Raw genomic sequence first — 21044 nt, forward strand, 5'->3', positions numbered from 1 at the left:
CCAAAGGGTTAACCCCAATCAGATTAATCTGTTTAATTAAGAGTCAGTGACTCCGCAACCATAAATGTGTAATGCTCTTGTAGAAGCTGTTCGTATGACCACTGTGTGTGTGTGTGTGTGTGTGTGGATGCGTGCGCACGTTGGAAAATTAATGCATCCATCACTCAGTTTGCATAGGACAGAGGCAAGGTCAAGCAGTAAGTAGCATGCATGAATGACAAGAACACACACACACACACACACATACACATACACACACACACACAAACAAACACATGAGTTTTTTTTTGTCATCCCACATATCTTCCATTTCTCTCTCGTCTCTGAAACTTGTGTTCACCTCTGTCATGCCTTCTCTGTCCTCTCCATCACTCAGTCCTCTCCTCTCAGTTGCATTGATTGGACTTTAGAGTCATAAGCGTTGATTCCGCCTCCACATCCCACTCCCCCACCTCCAGTGTCCCTATATTGAGTTTCTCTTCTTGTATTTTTTTTAACTTTTTCATATATTTTTGTCTCGTGTTTAGATCTGTCTTTCATTTTTGTAACAACAGTTACAAAGATGGCTGTTAAACAGAGCAGAGCCACTGCAAGATCCAACATAAACGTCATCTTCATCATGAGATCGAATGGCACATATTAAAAAAGAGGCTGCATGCAAATGAACTGTAAAAAAAGTGAAGGGTCATCTTAGTTTGTCGTGCTTGCTGTCTCGCCCACACATTCACTGTTTTTCTCTCTCGCTCTCTCTTTTCAGACAAGACATTTAGTTAATTACATGCATTCTGTTTAAATGTCAGTTATCTTAGAATCTGCCATCCATAGTCTGAATCCAGTCGGTGGCTCTGTAAACTACAGCATCATTGTTGCCCAGAGGTCTGTTGTCAGAAACTGGTCTGCTTCAGCCTCCATATGAAAAAAGCCTTTTTATAAATATTCAACAGAAACAATGGGATTTAAAAGAGAAACAGCAGCAAAATTCACACATTACATGATGTCCACAGGGGTTTTTCCCTTTTCTCTACAATTTAGCAATTCAAAAGTTTTACTGATAATTTATTCGGGCAACCTTTTTTCAAAATGAACTCTGAGACATCATTCTTTCTCTGTCATTTTGGAAGGACACGATGGCTATGACTCTAGATACCAGTAAAACCCATGAGCCTCAGCTGGCAGTGCGGTGACGGGGAGCAGTACAGTCAGAACTGTCAATCATCAAATTCAACGATGGACTGTTTTGAATTTGAATCAACAAAACACGACACTGTAGTTGCCTAATGAATTTAAAATAAGAAATATTTAAGCCACAGATTAAATAATTTTCTGAACTCATTCTAGCTGGCTGAAAATGCACCTTAGGAGTCTTAGTTCAGTTCTCCCTCAAAGTTTTTATTGACACAGGCTTCTAAATTTAACTTTCTATCAAAGTGATATTTTCTAAAGCAGTTATTAATCATCGTAGAAGTGCTTCAACCATGACATTATTTATGGGAAAACTAATTGGGAACCAGTGTCACCCAAAATGGCTTCTCTCACTTTGTAGATCTGCTCTGTTTTAATTCACTTTTAGTTACCGCAGCCTTGAGACGTTCAAGAGGTGGTTAAGTTGCCTGTGCAGCTAAAAGCAATCTCGGCAATTAAAGTGTTATTCAGTTCATGTTTTCATTTATTTCTTCTTATATGGCAGAGCAGTTGAAGTACTGTATTAGTGGGTGTTTAAACCGTAACTGTTAACAAAATGCAAAAGCCTGCTTTTGTGGGGGCGTATTGTTTCAGGTAGTAAGATGATAAACTACGACCCAGGAAGTCTCATTAGAGATAGTGTACCACAGTTGATAATACTATGATATTGTCTACTCATTGGAACCCGATAAAGAGGTTTTTGAGCTGATTGTTTTTCTGAGTTATGCTATGAGCCTGTTTAATCAAAACATCACATGTTCCTGCACCTTTATGCATCTTCGCCTAGAATTTGATCGTGCAGGTGTTTGAAGATTTTGACCTTTTTTAAAGAGTACCTGCATTGTTGACCCCATTCCAGGATTTACCTGTTGAGCACATTCTTGGACAAACCTGTAGTAAAAACCTGCTCAGTGTTTATAAAAGACCCCAGTCCTTGAAATCCTAGAATATAGGCAGCACACAGGGCACAACATTAGTAAATTGTATTTTTCCTGCTTGAAGTAACCCTTAAATCAATCAGTAAATGTCCACTGACAGTAAACACGCATGCCGAGATCTGCTTTTTATTTGATAGGTGTACACATTATTATTTCATGGGGGCAGTACATTGTCAGAAATGGTCAGGAATATCAGTGGGGAGGAGGTGTTGGTAAGAGGAGCCGATTTTAAACTGTGCATGTGTGAACTCTTGAAGTATTGACAACAGGCACGATCAACTAGGAATGTCCACCGGATATTTCATTTACTCAATGCCCACACTGTGTTGAAAATTGTGTCATATTTTCCACTGCTAGAAGCAATGCTCGCTGACATTTATTATAGAACGTTGTGGAAGAAATTTTCCAGTTAACCGAAGGTTGGTCATTCATCGCATTCTTTCTTTGATTAAACTTTTCTGTTCTCATATGTATCCAGAATTTCACTGATGTGGGTTTTGAAGGTCAGTGCTGATATTTTTATACAGAGGCTGCACAAGGATATTTTCAAGCTAGTGCTTCCCTCAGATGTGAAGGATTAATTGTTTCCATCAACATCTATTTTCTTTCCTGTAGGTAAGGTTCTGTCTCCAGCCAAGAAGACGTCCCTCAGCGGTAACCCCTGGGTCTCTGTGCTAATCTCCTGGTTTCTTGTGCAGGTTAGTGGTGATAAACAAATACAGAATGGTGGATATAGTCAATAAGGACATTTAATACAGATGAAAGAACAGGCAGATCCTGCAAAATACCAACAAATTAACCAGTTAGGGCATCAAAGCAAACTGAGAAGTATTGCAAAAGAGTGCACAAAAGTTCTTTGATCTGATGTTTTGAAAGAATAAATTTAAGGAAACGAAAATCATGATTACTTTTTAATTAAATGTTATCTGAGGAGGAAAGGAGCATTAAGAAAGTACATTTCAGCTTTTGGGACTCAATGTCTCAATTGTCAGAATTTCAGGCAACATTCACTATTATTGTCTAGTGAATTAATTAACCAAATTAAATTAGTTCCTAATTGTGTTCACTCTTTTGTTGTGCAATCAATCGTTCCAAAAACATAGAGCTTTAAAGGTCAAGATTTAAGATAACACTAACCTTAGACTTGCTTTGAATATTTTTGTGAAATCAATAAATCTGGGATAAATTCCTGCTGATCTATGGGAGCAGTGAAGATAAGTAGGAAAGAAAAGGAAGCTTCTAACAAGCAGCTATTATTTCGGGATAAAAAATGCAAGGTTGGCAAGGTAGTGGGACAAAAATCAGCCCATTGTTTGGATTGTAAAGTCTTGTCATAGAAACTTCCCTCAGGCAACAAGATCAGAGAGGCCTCCTTTGTGACTCGAGAGAATTCCTCCTTCAAACAGAACTGATTCTTTCAGAGAAGAAATGAACTCAGCCTGGGTAGTTTGATGTCTTTGTTTCCTGTGACTACTTTAGAGGGTGGATACCAGACCCAATTTTCTTCAACAGACTGGATGGGTTAGGCAAAAACGTAGAAATGATGTTCAAATGATGATCAGCGGCTATCTCCGACCGAGAGATCCCCATGAGCATCGGGGCTACTAAAGTGCACAATGCTCAACTTAACACTGGGAAACACAAAGTCAGTGCTTCAACGTGCATTAACTGCGTTGGGTTTGAGTCGGTTCAGGTCACTCTCGGTTAACACACTCGGTTTGTGTTCAGACATATGCGTCCCAAGCTGCACTCGACCACTCAGTCTGCATCTAAGCTGTCATAGTGTTATCTTTTTGCCATTTATGTTCAACAAATAATGTGTGAGCTCAATCATTCATGAGGATCAGCCATTACACACACTTTATTGGGATGCATTATCGCGCATTCCAATGAAGTGCTCTAGAATCACTCAAGTCTCCTGGGTTTAATAGTGTTCAATGAGTGTCCATAGCTATTATATCATATTTCTGTTTGCTACCATAGAGAAGTTACAAAAGAGTATTCTGCTGTTCCCTTGTTTTCACCCAAAGCAGGATCCTGTCACCCCTCAGTTTTTTATTATTTTCTTTAACATAGATTGTTGTGAGGTTTTTACATTTTCTTGACCAATTAAATGTTAAAGGGGACATAGCATGCCCATTTTACCACAAGTTGATATGGTTCCTTGGGGTCTTAATGAAATGTCTGTAACATACTTTGGTCAAAATACCACAAGGATCATTTAAAACAGCACCCTTTTTACCCTGTCTAAAACAGCCCTCCACAGAGTGACCTGTTTTGAGTGCCTGTTCCTTTAAATGCTAATGAGCCAGCTCCCCCCTCCCCCCTCTCCCCCCATGATGGATGAGGTGGGGAGTGGGCCAAGGCCATGTAGGGAGACTTCCAGTGCATTGTTACGACACAAAAACCAGGAAGCTCAATCGAGTCACTCAAACATGACGTTTCTGACTTAGAGGAACTTTTTTTCCCAGAGTTTTTGGGTTGGTAGACATGCCAGATACCCACATTAACATGTAGAAGCACTAACAAAGTGGAATTTGCATGCTATGTCCCCTTTAAACTACAAATAGCTACAAAATACTTTGAAGAAGGGCTTTTAAAACTAGCACAAGGGTTTAACAATTATACTGGTCAGTAAAAGAAAAGTTTTAAATATGGGCTTAGTTAGTTAGTCATAATAGTAATAGTTTTGAGTGGATCCATCTACAGTAAGTTATTCATAGAATTTTAAGTGTAGTCCAGAAGCAATGGGAAGTCGATGAATGGTTGCTAAATTTTGAGTAATGTGTTCTCTTCTAGTAGTTCCATCTAAAAGTCAAGCTGTTGCATTTGGGACAAATTGAAGGCAATTTAGTCAGTGATGAATATAAGAGGCACAATAATCAAGATGGGATAAAAGGCAGCTTGATTAACCCTCTTCAGATCAGCAGCTGACATAAATGGTTTGATTTTCGAGAATCTTTTTTTCTTGTTTGTCAAAGTTCAGATTTACGTCAAAATTACTGTCAAATTTGCTTTATTTGTTACTTTAGTTACTTTATTAGTTATAAGATTATTCTTAATAATAGGGGGCTGTTACAGTTAGGTGTGCTATGGTCAAATATGCAATAAATCTACCTGGCATCGGTTGAAAATGTTTCCATATGTAAAGAATGTAAAGAAATAAAATAAATGTAGATAGATGTCCTAATTGTGGAACTTGGGAAAAAGATACATCATTTCCCATGTTTTTGAATTCACGAACTGACATAAATAGGCCAGGAGGAAAGTTATACTAAAACATACTTATTTTTGTACTACTTTATTTGTCGTGGTATTTTTGTCTCTTCTATTGTGTCTACTAAGTGGGGAAAAGACAACGTCAATATTTTCTGAGGCGAAAATATTAGCAAGAGGGGAGGTTGGTGAGGATAGAGAGACAAGGGGAGGAGGAGGATCTTAGGAGCAAACAGGCCTGACTATCCCATCATTATCAGAGGTGGGTGTTAAAGGCTGAATGGCTTGTCATTATTTGCTCTCACTCTTTGTCCCTCGCTCATCCTCTTCTCCTCATCCCTCACCACTTTCCAAGAGTGGAGGAGGAGCAATTAGATGGAAATCGTTAGCTGCGTCGCCGTTGCCATCAGAGATTATTGACTCTCTTGTCCTCTTTCTCTCTCCCTTTCCCTCTGCCATTTGAATGATTCACTGATGACAAAGTCCGATTGTAATCTTGCCTTGAACACTTGCACTGCAGGATGAAAAGGAAGGAGGAAGAGAGAAGGCACAAGCAAAGGCTTTTTTTCATTGGACTTTTAAGTACAGGGAAAATAGGCAGACTCCAGGAATAAGGAGATGAGAAAAACATAAAAAGATAAAGAGAAGTTTGATGTGGATAGAGCTGGATACTGCGGGTGAGGTGAAAGTAATTTTACAGCCCGGCACAAATTAACATGATGGAAAAGATGGACGTGGAATGGTACAGATCAGCTTTATTGAGTCCCCAAAGGATTGGCAATCTTGTGATTTTCAGAACAAATGCTAATACGCCAAAATATTTGTGAATTATTTCAAATCCCTGCAAGCTTTCCGCAAAATTGGTGTGATTATAGATTTCTGCACTAAAACAATTCTCTTCAGAACCATGTTTTCACCCAAAGCCAAGTAATCTCAATCTCCACAAACCTTAAATTCATACGAGGATGAGGACCCACTTAACTATATGACATTAAGTGAAGTTCGGCCCATTTGGGGCACGCTTCAATCCAAATTACTAACCAAGCCGGGCGCTGAAGCGTTTCACCTTCTCCAGTTTGATGTATCATTCTGTAGGCAGGATTACACAGAAGAGCAGGACTCACCGCGACTTTTCTCACATGTTTTTGTGACATACTTTAGAGACCATTTTTTCCTAGTAACAGATCGTTTAATTTGTGACCACTGTTGCTAGTCAGTTGTGTAGTATAAACTCCCAATGACTGCGAGTCTGAAGATCACACCCCTCTGACCTGCACAGCAATCCAGCGACAATAAAAGACAAAAAAAGAAGTGTGAGTCTATTTCTGCAGCTCTTCATGGAAGATTTTCTGGGCCCTTCCCAGGACAGATCAGTCAATTTTAACAATGATCATAGGTGAGAATTGGAATATAGATTAACTGGAAAATCAAGATCTCTCCTCATAGTCCAGGACATCATCTGCATTACTGTTGATGCAGTACCAGGCTGCCTATTGGTCTCACACTCATGATCAGTGTCCCAGCAGAGTGCCATGGCTTCAGAGCTGGATGTGTTGACTGCTTCATGCTCCATTGGAAACAGTCTGTGCTCGTAAGATTGCAGTCTGATGATTACGGAAGAAGAACATGAAACTCTCAAGTGATTTGCAGAAAAACTGTTGATGTAGCGCTGAACCAAGAAATCGAGTCTTACATGGTGTGAGTAAAAATCCACGGAGGAGACTACGATTATGCATTGTTTGATTTCTTGGATTTATTTTAGGTCTCTTATTGCAAAGAGTACAGAAGAAAAAAAAACGTACCACTTACCACAAAGTCACAAAAATGATTAAAGGAAATCTCAGGTTGCTTTTTCCACAATGCTTCGTAAAGAACAAGCTACTCTTGGGCTATGAGCTGCGGCATGCCAACCATAAGAGATGGTGGGGCTAACTCAACCTAAATAAACACTCCAGGAAGCGCTGTCCGATTCTTACTGGTAACCTTCAGGACATTTCTGGAAAACCATCGACTTTATATCCCGAGGAGTCACTCAGCTGCTTCCGCTCAATTTTCTTTATTTGATAAAAGTGTCTGTGTGAGCCCACTTATTTCAGTGGAATTTATGCACTCTGCTTTCCAGTAAAAAGTCTTTCAAATCACCACACAAAAACCCAGGAAAGATTTGTACCCCTACACACACACGCACACACACTCAGACACACATTCGCACCTACATGGACATCTCACTCACACACATACCCACACACACACTTTGTGCACTATGACAGCAGTTGTCCATGCTGGCCTGTGTCTGAGTTAATGGCTAATTAATGCTCTGGTGGAGCCGGCTCCCAGGGGAGCACTGGAGAGACACCCACTGACTTTCACTGCCAGAGGTCAGATATGCTCTCTCGCGCACATTCTCTTTTTCCACTCATCTTTTTCTCTCTTTTCTTTCCATCTCATCTTTTCCACTCGTCTTTCTCCCACTCCACCCTTCTCCATCCTCATTGCTCCCCCTGGTTTGTCTCATGTCATTTTCTCTCCCGCTTTGAACGCCTGTCAGTAATGTGACATTATTAATCTCAATTCCCCATCATTACCTTCTCTCCCCTTCAGTTTACTTCTGCTTCATGGTCACTAATTTAGGAATCTCAGAAATGCAGCTTTTTCTCCCCTCCATAAAAACCAATGATGTGCCCTTGAGCTCAAGAAAATATGCTCCAACTACAGTAGATTTTCCCAGCAGCCAATCATGAAACATATGATAATTGGAGAGAGAGACTATACTCTGTGTTTGTTCCTTGGTACAGTGGAGTAGTTACCTCTTTGTTCTGCCCAATCAGTCCTGACAGCTCGCATGCAGATAAAGAAAGTACCTTTAAAGATAACGACGATGAAATAACCACAAAAATCATTTCATTCAAAACAGAAGAGCTAATGATGGCCAGTGCCCATTTAATGTTTACGCACTTTTTGTTCTGACACCAAGATAGAAGGGTGTAACTTAAAAGTGTTCACAGCATCGCACGATTCAAGACAAGGACTGTTGTGGACGGATGCAATTTACACACTGCATGAATAGTGAAGCTTCGGTTTCGTGATGGGTACAGCTGGTGGATAAAAATAGTGTGCATGTTCCAGGATTACAGGCTAGTTGCTGTAAATGAGGGACTTCAGCTGTTGTGTGGCATTCATGTTTGTTTACTTTTCTGATTCTATCATTTATTTTTTTAAGTCAGAAAAAGAAGACAATCCTAGTTATAATATTTGCTCGGATGTGAATTGAATTTACAAGAAAAAAAAACAGCAGCTAGTAGGGCTACAGGGTGTGAGTAATGTGTCTCTGGCGCTCTTCAGTTTGGGGATCCAAAAAGTTGAGACAAGTTGAAGGAATCTGAGACACTCAAGACTGTTAAATCTTCTTCTTTCTTCTTCTTTGTTGGGTTTATTGGTGGCTGGCAACCAACGTCAAGGTGCATTACCGCCATCTACTGGACCTACTTCTTCTTCTCCTTCGTTCTTACCAACTTTTGAATCATATCAATGGTAAGAACATGCCTACGCATTTCAGCCATTAAGTTCATCATCAGTGCAAGCACAAAATGGCCTTCCTTGGGCTGTTTATACCTTGTGGTCATATGATCAGTATATATAGGCAAGCAGTCACGTGATCAGTGCAGACAGTCCAAGTCACATGACGGACCATATGCAAACAAATCAATACATCTCCAACATCTTCAAACATTTGCTTCAGAAGAGTTCCAGCCCTTAAAGATAAAGACTTGCTTTCCTCAGATTTTCTTCAGCTTGGATAAACGTGATGCATTTTCTTGAGTTGAATACAGTATTGATGTTACTTCAAATATCTGTTTGTATTATAATGTAGATTACCCATTAAGATAATTGTCAAAAAAACTAAACCTCAGATTTCTTCAAAACTACAGTTGCACCTACCAGCCTTTATTTTAACAGTGGATCAAATTATGTCATGTAAAAGGTTGCACTGACAAGATGAACTCTGGAAATGTCTAATAGTTGGGTCCGGACATTTTCATTTGAACATTCAAAGTCTACCATTCACCTGTCAAGAACACATCAGGGGATTCTCAGGGTCAGACGAGACAATGTCCCGAAGTTTCAGGCGAGGGGGGACACCAGTGATTTTTACTTCCCAGCTTATCAACACCAGCGTCAGCTCTAATCACCAAAAGTTTTCTAATCTCATCATCTTTCCAAGGTGACATCTTCATCTGTGTCTTTTACATGTATAGCTCCTCTTTTTCATCTTGAGATGTTTGTATTCTTCCAATTTTGTTTCCATTGGTGTGTTAGAAAGGTCATTGACAAGCCCACGTGCTTTAAATTATATTCCCGCTGTATTCCCGCATGAGCTCAACTGGACATTTTACAAGGGGTCTAGCAAGCAATCTTCCAGAAAATGTAAGGAGCAGCTGACATTTTCATTCTTAAATACAGCCCCTCCGAACTTCAGGAAAATCTCCAGACTTCAGTGCATGTCTGGAAAAAGCTATAGTGATAAACCCAGTTGTCTGTTTTGGTTGTCTGGTCCGCAACTTTACACCTTAGGTTTACTCTCAAAGCTCTCATCACCCTCTCTTCCCGGAACAGCAGGCAGCTGTTTTCAACAAAAAAAAATGAAAAAATAGACCAACTGTTCACCACCTGCTCGCAACCAAACAGGATGAGAACAAGTTAATTAATACAATTATAATACTGTTACACATTGCCTTAACAAAAACAACAACAATGTAGCTTTAAAATAAAATCAAATCTGTCATGTGAACAACTATATTTGCCAATACAACATCATTATTATTATTGTTCTTTTCCCAAGATGCACCGCAGCTGAGGTGATGAAAAGTCTTACTGCTTTCATTCTTGCCTGTCACATCTGCAGTAACTCGCAGAGAGTTACTCACAGCCATGTTCGCACATTCTGCAGTCGGAGAACATGGCATGGGGCAGCATTTATAATGGGGTCAACCTTCACTTTCTCTAATAAAAGGCTCCTAGTACTCCTCAGTCGGAGAGCACGGGTGAATGGGGAACATTAATGTGCTGTCAGGATTATCAGATGTACGACCCTCAGTATGTGGCTCCGCAAATTCTGAATGTAACTCGACTAAGCAGTGACTTCGCAAGGGTGCTGTTGCTAACGTAGCTGGCTGAGCTGGCTGTATGCAGCTGAACAGCAGCCCAGATAGCATCTTAATTACAACTGGAAATTAGCCTCAATCAGCGCTCCCAAAACGGAGCCAGGGGGCACCTGTGGTCCTTCGAGCATCGCTGGGAAAAGGTACAACAGTGTAATTTTAAGTGTATCTCTCCCTAGATGTTGGTGAACTCTATCCTTGATGTCACCGCCCAGCTACAGTGCAGACAGATAAGCATATCTCACAGCAAAAATCTTCGCGAGATTTCCAGGGACCAAAGTGGACTTAAGCTCTGCTATCTGGGGATCCTTGACTTTAAATGATTATAGAACCTCTGGTCTTGATAACAACTCATTCAAAGCAATTAAATAATTGTTTTTATTTAAATAATTTTGAGGACATTTATTTTTACAAATATCAACCCCAGGTTTCTACCATCTGATCATGGTTTGGTTTGGTATCTTATAGGGCTGCCATGGGTTGGGGTTATATAGTAGTTGCTAGGGGCTTTGGTCTTTTGCTTTATATAATCTGTCTTCTTATACAGTATTTTATCTAGTATGCAAAGTTGTAAAGGATGTCTTTTCTTCATCACACCTTAGAAACACTGTATAAAAAACTCGTATTAGGCATCTTGGTCATAGCGTAGAGAATAATTTGTGACATCACAACTGGCTTAGAGCTTATCATACAGATGACATTTACAGAAGTGTGCTGTGAAAACTTGGAACCCAAAGCACTGCACATGCACTGTGAATTGGCTTTTTCATATGCATAAATAGATTCATTATGCATTTTGTTATTGAGGAAGAAAGGGTAGATTTAAAAAAAGGAAGCCACCGCTTATGAAAAAGAGTTTTGTTCTTCTGTACACCTAAAACAAAGATGAACATGCAAATCACGTTGTTCAGTTCATTTTTTAGAGGGTTTTGGCTGTGAAAAGTAATTTGCTGGGAAAGGTCATAAAAACGGCATCAAAATGCTCCGTTCTGTCCAACTTGGGAATGATTTTCTTTGCTGTTCTCTTTTTCCTTTCTCTCTCTCTTCCTTTGTTTGGCTCTCTCTTTCTTTCTCTCTCTAGCTGGTGCTGTTTTCGGGGAAGCTCAACACCATCGCCAGCATTGTGACCATTTTCTTCCTGCTGGTGTATGCGGCTGTGGACCTGGCCTGCCTCGCCCTGGAGTGGGCCTCGGCACCTAATTTCAGGTATCCTCATCACTTACTTAACACACACACACACACACACACACACACACACACACACACACACACACACACACACACACACACACACACACACACACACACACACACTTCACCTGTCATGATAAAGGCCTGTGGGTGACACAGGGCCATGTATTGTACTGTATTCTGGAGCTCTTTCTCACTAAACACACTCCTCCCCTTCTCTTTTTTTCTACATCTGCCATTGTTTATGTATGTGTGTATGGAGGTGGTCGTTTGCCAGCTGGACGCTGCTATGGCGACAGTGTACTAATTAAAAGACATAAAACTGGCCACTCCTTATAGCCCCATATTGGAGGGGGACCGACAGTAAAACTGTGAGTGTGTGAGTGTGTGAGTGTGTGTGTGTGGACAGCTTGAACTGAATGTTGGAATAACATCGTGTGGAGATGCTTAAAGATTTAAATTTACAGTGTGTGTGTGTGTGCGTGTGCGTGTGTGCATGTGTAGTTTGTATTCCTAGGACACTTGCAATGATGCTGATTTATAAAGCTCCCTGAAGCCATTCTTACACAACGGTAGCATAACATGAGGATGGAGTTAGTCTCTCTCTCTCTGTGTGTGTGTGTGTGTGTGTGTGTGTGTGTGTGTGTGTGTGTGTGTGTGTGTGTGTGTGTGTGTGTGTGTGTGTGTGTGTGTGTGTGTGTGTGTGTGTGTGTGGCTGGACGGTCAGAGTTTGATATTTGATTCCCTCTGCTGCTTTTATGAGATATTCCATATTTTAAATGTGAAATGTTGATGTAGCTGAGAAAGTATGTTGTCTTCCAAATCTTTCATTTCTAAAAGCATATCTCCAAACCCTATAACCTGCATCGTTTTTCCAAAGACATCCCTTCCTTGATTGAATTCCTCCACTGGCTGTGAAATACATTTCGAACATGATAACTGCTACTGTTTTTTATTTGTTACGGAGGAGTGAAAATGTATAAACAGCATGCATCACTTTATCGTTACGACAGATTGCCTCCAGCGCTGCATTTGGTGTAATATATATTCTTCTGCAGTAACGGTTGGGAATGAGTCGGAAAGCGTGTCAAAACATTTGCAGCGCTCCACGTCAAGGACGCATTAGGGAAGTAGGCAACAAACACTGTGAACACACTGTACACCTGCAAAACAAAGAGATGGAGTAGTTATTCTCTTCAACAAGTTCCTTTTTGAAATATTGATTCTCGACAAATTCTTGATTCAACAAGAGCTTCTCCCTTTACTTGACATTGGATGTGAGCATTCAAACTTAACAGAGCTACTCACAGAGACTCAGAGATTACTTTGGTCCCAATGCTCTTGTCTCATTTCAGGGCAGGTCATCAATAGAGCAATGAAAGTGGTCATATAACATGGTTTAACAAATGTCTCATTTGTCTGTGGCTGAAAACTCAGGCCTTTCCATCGCCTACAAACTTGCTCTGTAACTGCATGGTCAAAGTATTTCTAACATGATCAAAAAAAACTTGCTAGTAACTGATACCATATAGCATATTTAAATGTATTTACTATTGTCTACTTCTACATTTACCCAATTATTACACAATTTTGTCTTAAAACTTAATTTAGTAACACTTATTTATAACATTTTGGGTTTTCCCAAAACAGTACAATGTATTGATAGCTTTCCATATATATTTTTAACAATGACAGAATATCTCTGAATACAGTTTGAATCCCAAGGAAATGTCTATGGACCATTTTTGTGTTTTTTTGACAAGACTGATCAGGGATTAGCCACTGTAGTATTGAAGCTAAGATTTGATTTACACTGATGAGCCACAACCTTAAAACCGTTGTGTCATTGTTTAGAAAAGAGGCATGAATTTTTGACAAAGCCTTGAAAATAAGCTCCATCTTGGGTATATTTTTACCTGTGGAAAATAATGAGGTAGTACTGACCTGATCAGAGTGTTATTTTACCCCAAGTCTCTCTCATTTGTCCCTAGTGCATTTTTGACAGCCTAACATACCTATCACCTAGAAGAAAAGACAATGATTCGAGACGTTCAGATATAATTTTACCCTCCCAATACTGATTCTGATCCCTGGCCGATACCGAGTATCAATCCGACACCAGTACAGAAAAATAACAACTGATACAATGTATGTTATCAGCTGTATGCTACTAACCCTGTTTGGAAGTGATGATTGCATGACAGGATGACTGGGGTGTTCTTGGCTGACATTGCGCGTGTTGTTATCGGCAACACTAGTGTAAGGTTGGGCGATGTGAACTTAATTGGCGTATGCAATGAAAAATCATGATGGCCGATGCCATGGGGAGAGTGTTTTTACGTGTCAAAGATGAAGTTATTTCCAAAAGAAAGTTGCAGTATTTTTCTGGGTGAAAATAATATACTTTAAAGACGTCATATCGGATCGGTACATAGATTAGTAAACTTGCCAATGCCGACCCAGCATCTTGTATCGGAGGCATTTCTGTGTGTGTGAGTAAATAACTTTCTGTATAGCGCAGTCAGAGTTCCCAGTGTTTCCTCGGGTACCCTCCATGTACACTGCTGTGTGCTATCTGCTCATGCCTCGTTATCGCTGTGTGACCGCTGGCAAAGGCTACAGGACACAAAGTTAGCTGCTAAACTTTTGCTGCCGTCGAGCTCTCGTCTCCCTGTCGGCCAGGGGACCAAGGGCTCACAGAGCTGATAAGGTGGCTCGTTGTCTGGCCGGCCGCCTGCTTTGGGCCTCCCCCCTCATCCCCTGAGTTGTTAATTCTGTTAATTCATTGTTGCTGTGTCGCCAGGCAAATTTTAACACCAGTTGTTTGTGTGTTTACTGGTTTATTTATTTATTTTATTTTTTTTTGCTTGTGCGCTCTGCTTCTTTTGCTTCGCTCTGTCTGGCTCTCTCCCACGTCTCTTTCCAGGCGAAAAGAATTAAAAGCCATTTAGCGCCGTCTCTCCCCCTGAGAACTGCTCTGTAATTAGCATAACTAATTTAGCAGAAATATTTTCCTTTCCCTTAAATTTGCAGTTGTGCATAGAGGGGAGGGATTGAAATTATGATGTAGCGGAAATGATGCCTGCTTGTTAAGAGTGTGTGTGTGTGTGTGTGTGTTTGCACAGTGGATCTACAACAGGAAAGTGCAATGCAATTTATAGACAATTTGCAATTTTTTTGCCTGAGATCTAAGTCAAGCTAGGCATTTTTTTCCCTGATCAATCATGTGTGAGTTCATCTGCCTCTTTGACAATCTCTCTCTGTGTGTGTGTGTGTGTGTGTGTGTGTGTGTGTGTGTGTGTGTGTGTGTGTGTGTGTGTGTGTGTGTGTGTGTGTGTGTGTGTGTGTGTGTGTGTGTGTGTGTGTGTTTTCCCTTCACTTGTGTATGTTTTGTGTTGGGAGGTTTGTGTTGGCTGCAGCTTTATCAGTGGTGACTCCAGCTGTGTGCATAGTTCCTCAGGGGTGCTGTGTGTCCTGTTGCTGATGCTGCATGTGCAACGGCCCCTTGAAGTTGTGGCTTAAATACACATCAACACACACACAAACATATATGCACCATAGTACTACAGGGTCACTGGCCAAGAATCAGGACACAACTGAATGCTCCACAGTGAAGCAGAAGGATTTTTGCAGAAAGTGTGGAACTCGGTCACATTTAGGCGATGACCTTCAGTTAGACAATAAAAGCATCAACAACTGGCGGCTGAACAGACAAACACACATTTTTGTTCTTTTCTCTTTTGACCATCTCTGTGCCACCTGATTAATCCAAATTACAGCAGCGTTCTCTGCAGCCACCTTGATTGTCTTTGTAATAATCTGTGAATTGACTGGCTGAACCATTAGCTACAAAAACAACGTCGACCTTGTTATTTGTCCAAATATGAGTCAGACTGATTTGACTAGACTGTTATTAAAAGAGATTGGGGTTGTGTACAAATCCAGATGGATCATCAATTGTGTCTGGATGGATGAGAGAAAGCGGGTTGTTAGACAATCATTATAAAATGGTATGACTTGATGGTGGCTGAGGATAAAGGGGGCTCGCCTCAGTTCAGACCAGACATTCAGAGCTTTGGTTATTTGTTTTTTGATTAGGTCTTTGTCTGGATCATCCTCCGAGATATTGTCCAGTGTGAGTGTCAGATTTTTATTCTATTGATTCTACAGTGTTTTTACTTAGATTCACTCATAGGCAATTGAATTTGGCTGCCTTTAGTAAGTTTACATGTCATATGGATGACCCCTCAGCCTGGCAAATCTGTAGAATAATGTGCTCTGTGATTGTATAGGAGTTCAGTTAGGTTTATGAAGAGTGATTCAGTGGTTTTACCAGGTTTAAGCTTTAGAAAGAAAGCCTTACAAGCTGGGGCAAGAATATGAAGAACACTAGAGGTGTGGAAATTTCTTGATCCTTAGATGCATCGCGATGCGGACTCGGGCGACTCTGCATCAATGCAGGGACAGAACAGAATTGATTCATGTTTTTCGCTACTCTCATTGTTTTAGCGATGTCCCGTCGCTGCATGATTACAACCAGCGCTGCTTCCGGATCAGACAGACTCTCATTAAAGGCCGGTCTTCCTGTGTCTCTGTCGGAGACTGTTTCCTCCTCACTCCCCCTCCGAATGGTGCTCACTTTGCACTTAACAATAAACACCATCACTGATCACAAGTTATTAGGACACGTACAGTACTGACGTTTACTTTGTGTTTGTTTGACTTGCTCCAGAGTTTATTAGACACATGTAACATAACGTGACACGCAAAGTCAGGACATCAGTGTTAAAGTGAACGGAACTATCCTGAGTCATGATCCAACATCATCGACTTATAACTAAATACGGACACACACAAGCACACACACACACACTCACACACTCCTGCAGACAGAAGTTCTTCCCGAAGATTATGACGCAGCGGTGTTTTAACTTCATTGTTGCAGAAGAAGCGACGCCCTGTTTATCCAGGAACATAAATATGAATTCAGCAGGTTTTTATAAAGAGCAGTTCTAAGTGTGATGATTACAAAACATCAGAGGAGCAGAGTCACTTGTTGACCAGCGCAGTAATGCACCTCAGTGCAGTGGTGCTGCCAAGGGGGGCCAGGTGGTGCCACATTGATACAGTAAATGCTGTAATCAGAGTTTGTCCTTTTAAGCCTTAGGTGCCGCAGACAAGTCTAAACTGAATGAATGTGAAATCAGTGTGGAGATCACTGACCACTGTCATACACTTACTGTTGTAGTCGGATTCATGAATTGAAAACCTTATTTTGTAAATTAAGGCACATTTGTAATAACAGTAATAGTCTATCATATTTTTAAAGCACATTCTAAATAAAAAGGGAGTTCATGTTTGTCTGACTGATTTTAGTTATTGATGAAAAAGCAGTTATGTGCAGTAATATAGAAAATTGTGGATGTGATACATTGAAATGCATCGAGATGCATTGATGCATCGTTGTGAATCGAATCGTTGACTGCTGAATTGTAATAGAATCGAATCGTGAAGCTACTGAAGATGCACACCTCTAAAGGACACACGTGTTTATCTGGTTGCTATGAAGATGCATTACATTAATCAAGTGGGCACTTCATTAACTAAACAATTAACATTAATACCACATAGCTCCTATGTCCACAGTTAGATTCAAGCCATGGACCTTTATAGAAAGTTTTTAAAGCAGGTTTTTTTTGGAGCAGCACAACTAAATTCCATTAGTCCCTGTGTCACATTTTAATGAAGTATATTACATTACATTACATTTCATGTAGCTGACACTTTTATCCAAAGCGACTTACAATAAGTGCATTCAACCATGAGGGTACAAACCCAGAACAATAAGAATCAAGAAAGTACAATTTCTTCAAAAAAGCAAAACTACAAAGTGCTACTAAATTGTTAGTTTTAAAATGTTATTCAAGGTATAGTCGGAAGAGGTGTGTTTTTAGTTTGCGGCGGAATATGTGTAAACTTTCTGCTGTCTTGATGTTATTGGGGAGCTCGTTCCACCATTTAGGAGCCAGGACAGCAAACAGTCGTGATTTTGATGAGTGTTTAGCTCGCAGTGAGGGAGCAACAAGCCGATTGGCAGATGCAGAGCGGAGTGAACGGGCTGGGGTTTGACCATGTCCTGGATGTAGACTGGACCCGATCCGTTCGCAGCACGGTACGCAAGTACTAATGTTTTGAAATGGATGCGGGCAGCCACTGGTAACCAGTGAAGGGAGTGGAGGAGCAGAGTAGTGTGAGTGAATTTAGGTTAAAGACCAGTGGAGCTGCTGCATTCTGGATGAGCTGCAGAGGTCGGATGGCACTAGCAGGTAGACCAGCCAGGAGGGAGTTGCAGTAGTCTAGGCGTGAGATAACCAGAGCCTGGACCAGAACCTGCACCGCCTTCTGAGTGATCATCTCCTGATGTTGTACAGCATGAATCTACAGGAACGTGTTGTTACAGTAATGTTGGCAGTAAGGGAGAGTTAGCTGTCGAGTGTCACACCCAGGTTCCTAGCAGTCTGAGTGGGGGTTAACACGGAGTTGTCAAAGTTAATAGTCAGGTCATGGGTGGGAGAGTCTTTCCCTGGAAGGAAGAGTAGTTCAGTCTTGTCAAGGTTAATTTTCAGGTGGTGTGCAGACATCCACTGAGAGATGTCAGTCAGACAGGCAGAGATTCGTGCTGCTACCTGTGTTTCAGATTGGGGAAAAGAGAGGACTAGTTGGGTGTCATTAGCATAGCTATGGTAGGAAAAGCCATGTGAGTGAATGACAGAGCCGAGAGAGTTGGTGTACAGAGAGAAGAGGAGGGGACCCAGGACGGAACCTTGAGGGACCCCAGTAGTGAGAGGACAAGGTTCAGACACAGATCCTCTCCAAGTTACCCGGTAAGTGCGGTCATTGAGGTAGGATGAGAGCATGCAGAGCCTGAGACACCCAGGTCCTGAAGGGAGGAAATAAGGATCTGGTGGTTCACTGTGTCAAATGCAGCAGAGAGGTCTAGAAGGATAAGGACAGAGGAGAGAGAGGCTGCTCTAGCAGTGTGAAGTTGCTCAGAGACAGCAAGGAGGGCAGTCTCAGTTGAGTGGCCTGCCTTGAAACCAGACTGGTGAGGGTCAAGAAGGTTATTATGGTTATTATTATTAAGATAGGAGGAGAGTTGATTAAAGATAGCGCGCTCGAGAGTTTTGAAACTGTAAGAAACTGTTTTGTAAAATACAGTGGAAACAAAAGGTAGGAGCAGCTTAACCTCTGACCACACCCACTGGTGATATCACAGACTCCTGGAGTACACCTGTCGTTCAAGTCAGCAATGTGAAAACCACTGGACGTCACCGAAAATATTTTCAGGCAGGCATAAATTATTTTTTAAGAGGGAAGGGAAACGTAAAGGTCAAATTCCTGAACTCTAAAAGGACAATCTTTGTTTCATCAGCCCTTTGGGAATGCCCCTATTTTAAAACCAAATCACTAGAGAACTCTTTTACAGAGCAGCCTCGCCCAGTCTATTAGTCAGGCTTGCCCTTTATCAGTGAGCATATTAGTTTAACTTTTTTCTTGCAAATAGTGTGAGTGTAAGGTGGAAAAGAATACACCTCGCCCAAGCCACCACAGTCCCTTAGAGAGGTAGAAAATAGAAAATACCTAAATAACCCTAAACCTCAGGATGAGCGACAGAAGAGGAATCCCTGCTACAGAATGAGCAGCTATGCAATAGTAATTTCCAGGTGCCACTAAGGACATAAATTACACTATTGGACATACAACTTTCTCTGAAGTACAGAGGCCTGGAAAGATTAGACACAAGCTCAAAAGGCAAAACTCAAGGATATCATCTGAACAGATGACAAAGAGAAAAAAAGTTGTAAAGAAAGGAAGCTGCCTTTAATTGTAGATTTGTGATCCAAATAATTTTCAGGAACAGATGATGTTTATCTATGCAGCAAATTGTGATTCTGAATAGGGTCTTTGGTTGGTTGATTGATTGATTGATTGATTGATTGATTGATTGAGTAATTGAACACAGCTCCTCGATTATGTCATGTTTATCAGGTAACAAGATAAACAGAGATTGATCCTCGCTGGGATCATTGTGGTCATCTGTGGTCTGATCCCAAATCAGGTGATTTCTAAAGTTCTTGAACATTTTTTTTAAGGTCAGTCCAGTTTCCACTGGTGGTGTGCCAGTGTTGAGACACTGTCTGACGTAATGTCTCGTACACTCACTGATCCTTCACTTATGGAACCTGGCATCTTCTGGCAACCCCCCCCTCCCCCTATATTTGACTGTGCGTGTGTGGGTGAATAAACCTTCTGTCCCCGCTTTCCCTCAATTATGACGTGTCTCTTGGCTAGAGGCCGAATATCCTCTCTCCATCTTCATCGCTCTCCGTTTCTTTTTCTTAATGTCTTGGAGGACTCCATTGGCGATTATTTCAGGGTCCTTTTGCTGTGTCAGCTAAGTGACATCAGTCGCTGGAGAACAAGAGAGATGGGAGAAAGGGTGAGAGTGAGGTGATTGTATGGAGGGACTGCTGGCGCTGCTGATGGAGGAACAGCAGTGACTAAAGAGCCGGGTGGGGGAGGACGGATCGGGTGGGCAAGCTTTTATCGTAATTACACCCACCCACTCTCCAATGGGATAGAGAGAGAGAGATAAGATTAGAGAACTGTGGGCAGCGCTGATGCTAAGTGATAAAGTCAAGAAGAAATAAAAGCAAAGTTTGAAGACAGTAGGTCCGTGCAAACCTGCAATGAAACCTTTCTCTCTGAGCCTGGAACCTTCGCACTCGTATCATTGGTGCTACATTCACTTCTTGGTTCCATGTGGTCTAACTGCTGTTTCAAAGGTTCTAACAACAGAAAGTTTTTATGATTTGTCCCAAAAAAAGCAAGATAAAACTCTGTGAAATGGCTGAGTCTAGTGTTTGAATTTTAAAGAGCCTGAAATCTGGTGTTTACATCAGTAAACTCCACACAGCAGGCTCCTGTTAAGCAACCCGGCCTGTGTGATGCTATATGCCAAAGGATGCTGGAAGGGAGAGGAGAGAAAGATGGTATAGCTTAGGGGTATGTTTTTTTTTTTTGCGAGAGTACAACTTCAGCATGATGATGTTTCTGGGATCTCAGTCTTTTATTGATGAGAAGTAAAAATGTAAATGTCTCGACTTGAAAACAGCGGTCGAGAACAATCTGCATCGATCGTCAGCAGTGAGGTGCAGGAATCAAACTCTGCAATCAAACTGAGATTGTTCTTTTTAGGTTTCAGTTTGTCAATTGGTTGACACTTCACAAAGAACATTTCCTGCTTGACTAGACACCCAGATGCTATGTATGAAGCCTTATCAATGCAACAGAGTGG

The 21044-nt window shown here is 41.1% G+C and overlaps 1 protein-coding gene across 1 annotated transcript in view; it reads left to right on the forward strand.

Moving 5' to 3' along the window:
* Positions 1-21044, forward strand: part of zgc:153039 (uncharacterized protein LOC767698 homolog) — a 67905-nt gene that overhangs the window by 31824 nt on the left and 15037 nt on the right. The window contains exons 8-9 of the mRNA XM_035154211.2: positions 2736-2818; positions 11577-11701. Of these exons, the coding sequence (XP_035010102.1) occupies positions 2736-2818; positions 11577-11701 (208 nt within the window). The remainder of the gene's footprint in view (positions 1-2735; positions 2819-11576; positions 11702-21044) is intronic.

This window comes from Hippoglossus stenolepis, chromosome 4 (genome assembly GCF_022539355.2).
Source record: "Hippoglossus stenolepis isolate QCI-W04-F060 chromosome 4, HSTE1.2, whole genome shotgun sequence".
Classification (NCBI taxonomy): Eukaryota; Metazoa; Chordata; class Actinopteri; order Pleuronectiformes; family Pleuronectidae; genus Hippoglossus; species Hippoglossus stenolepis.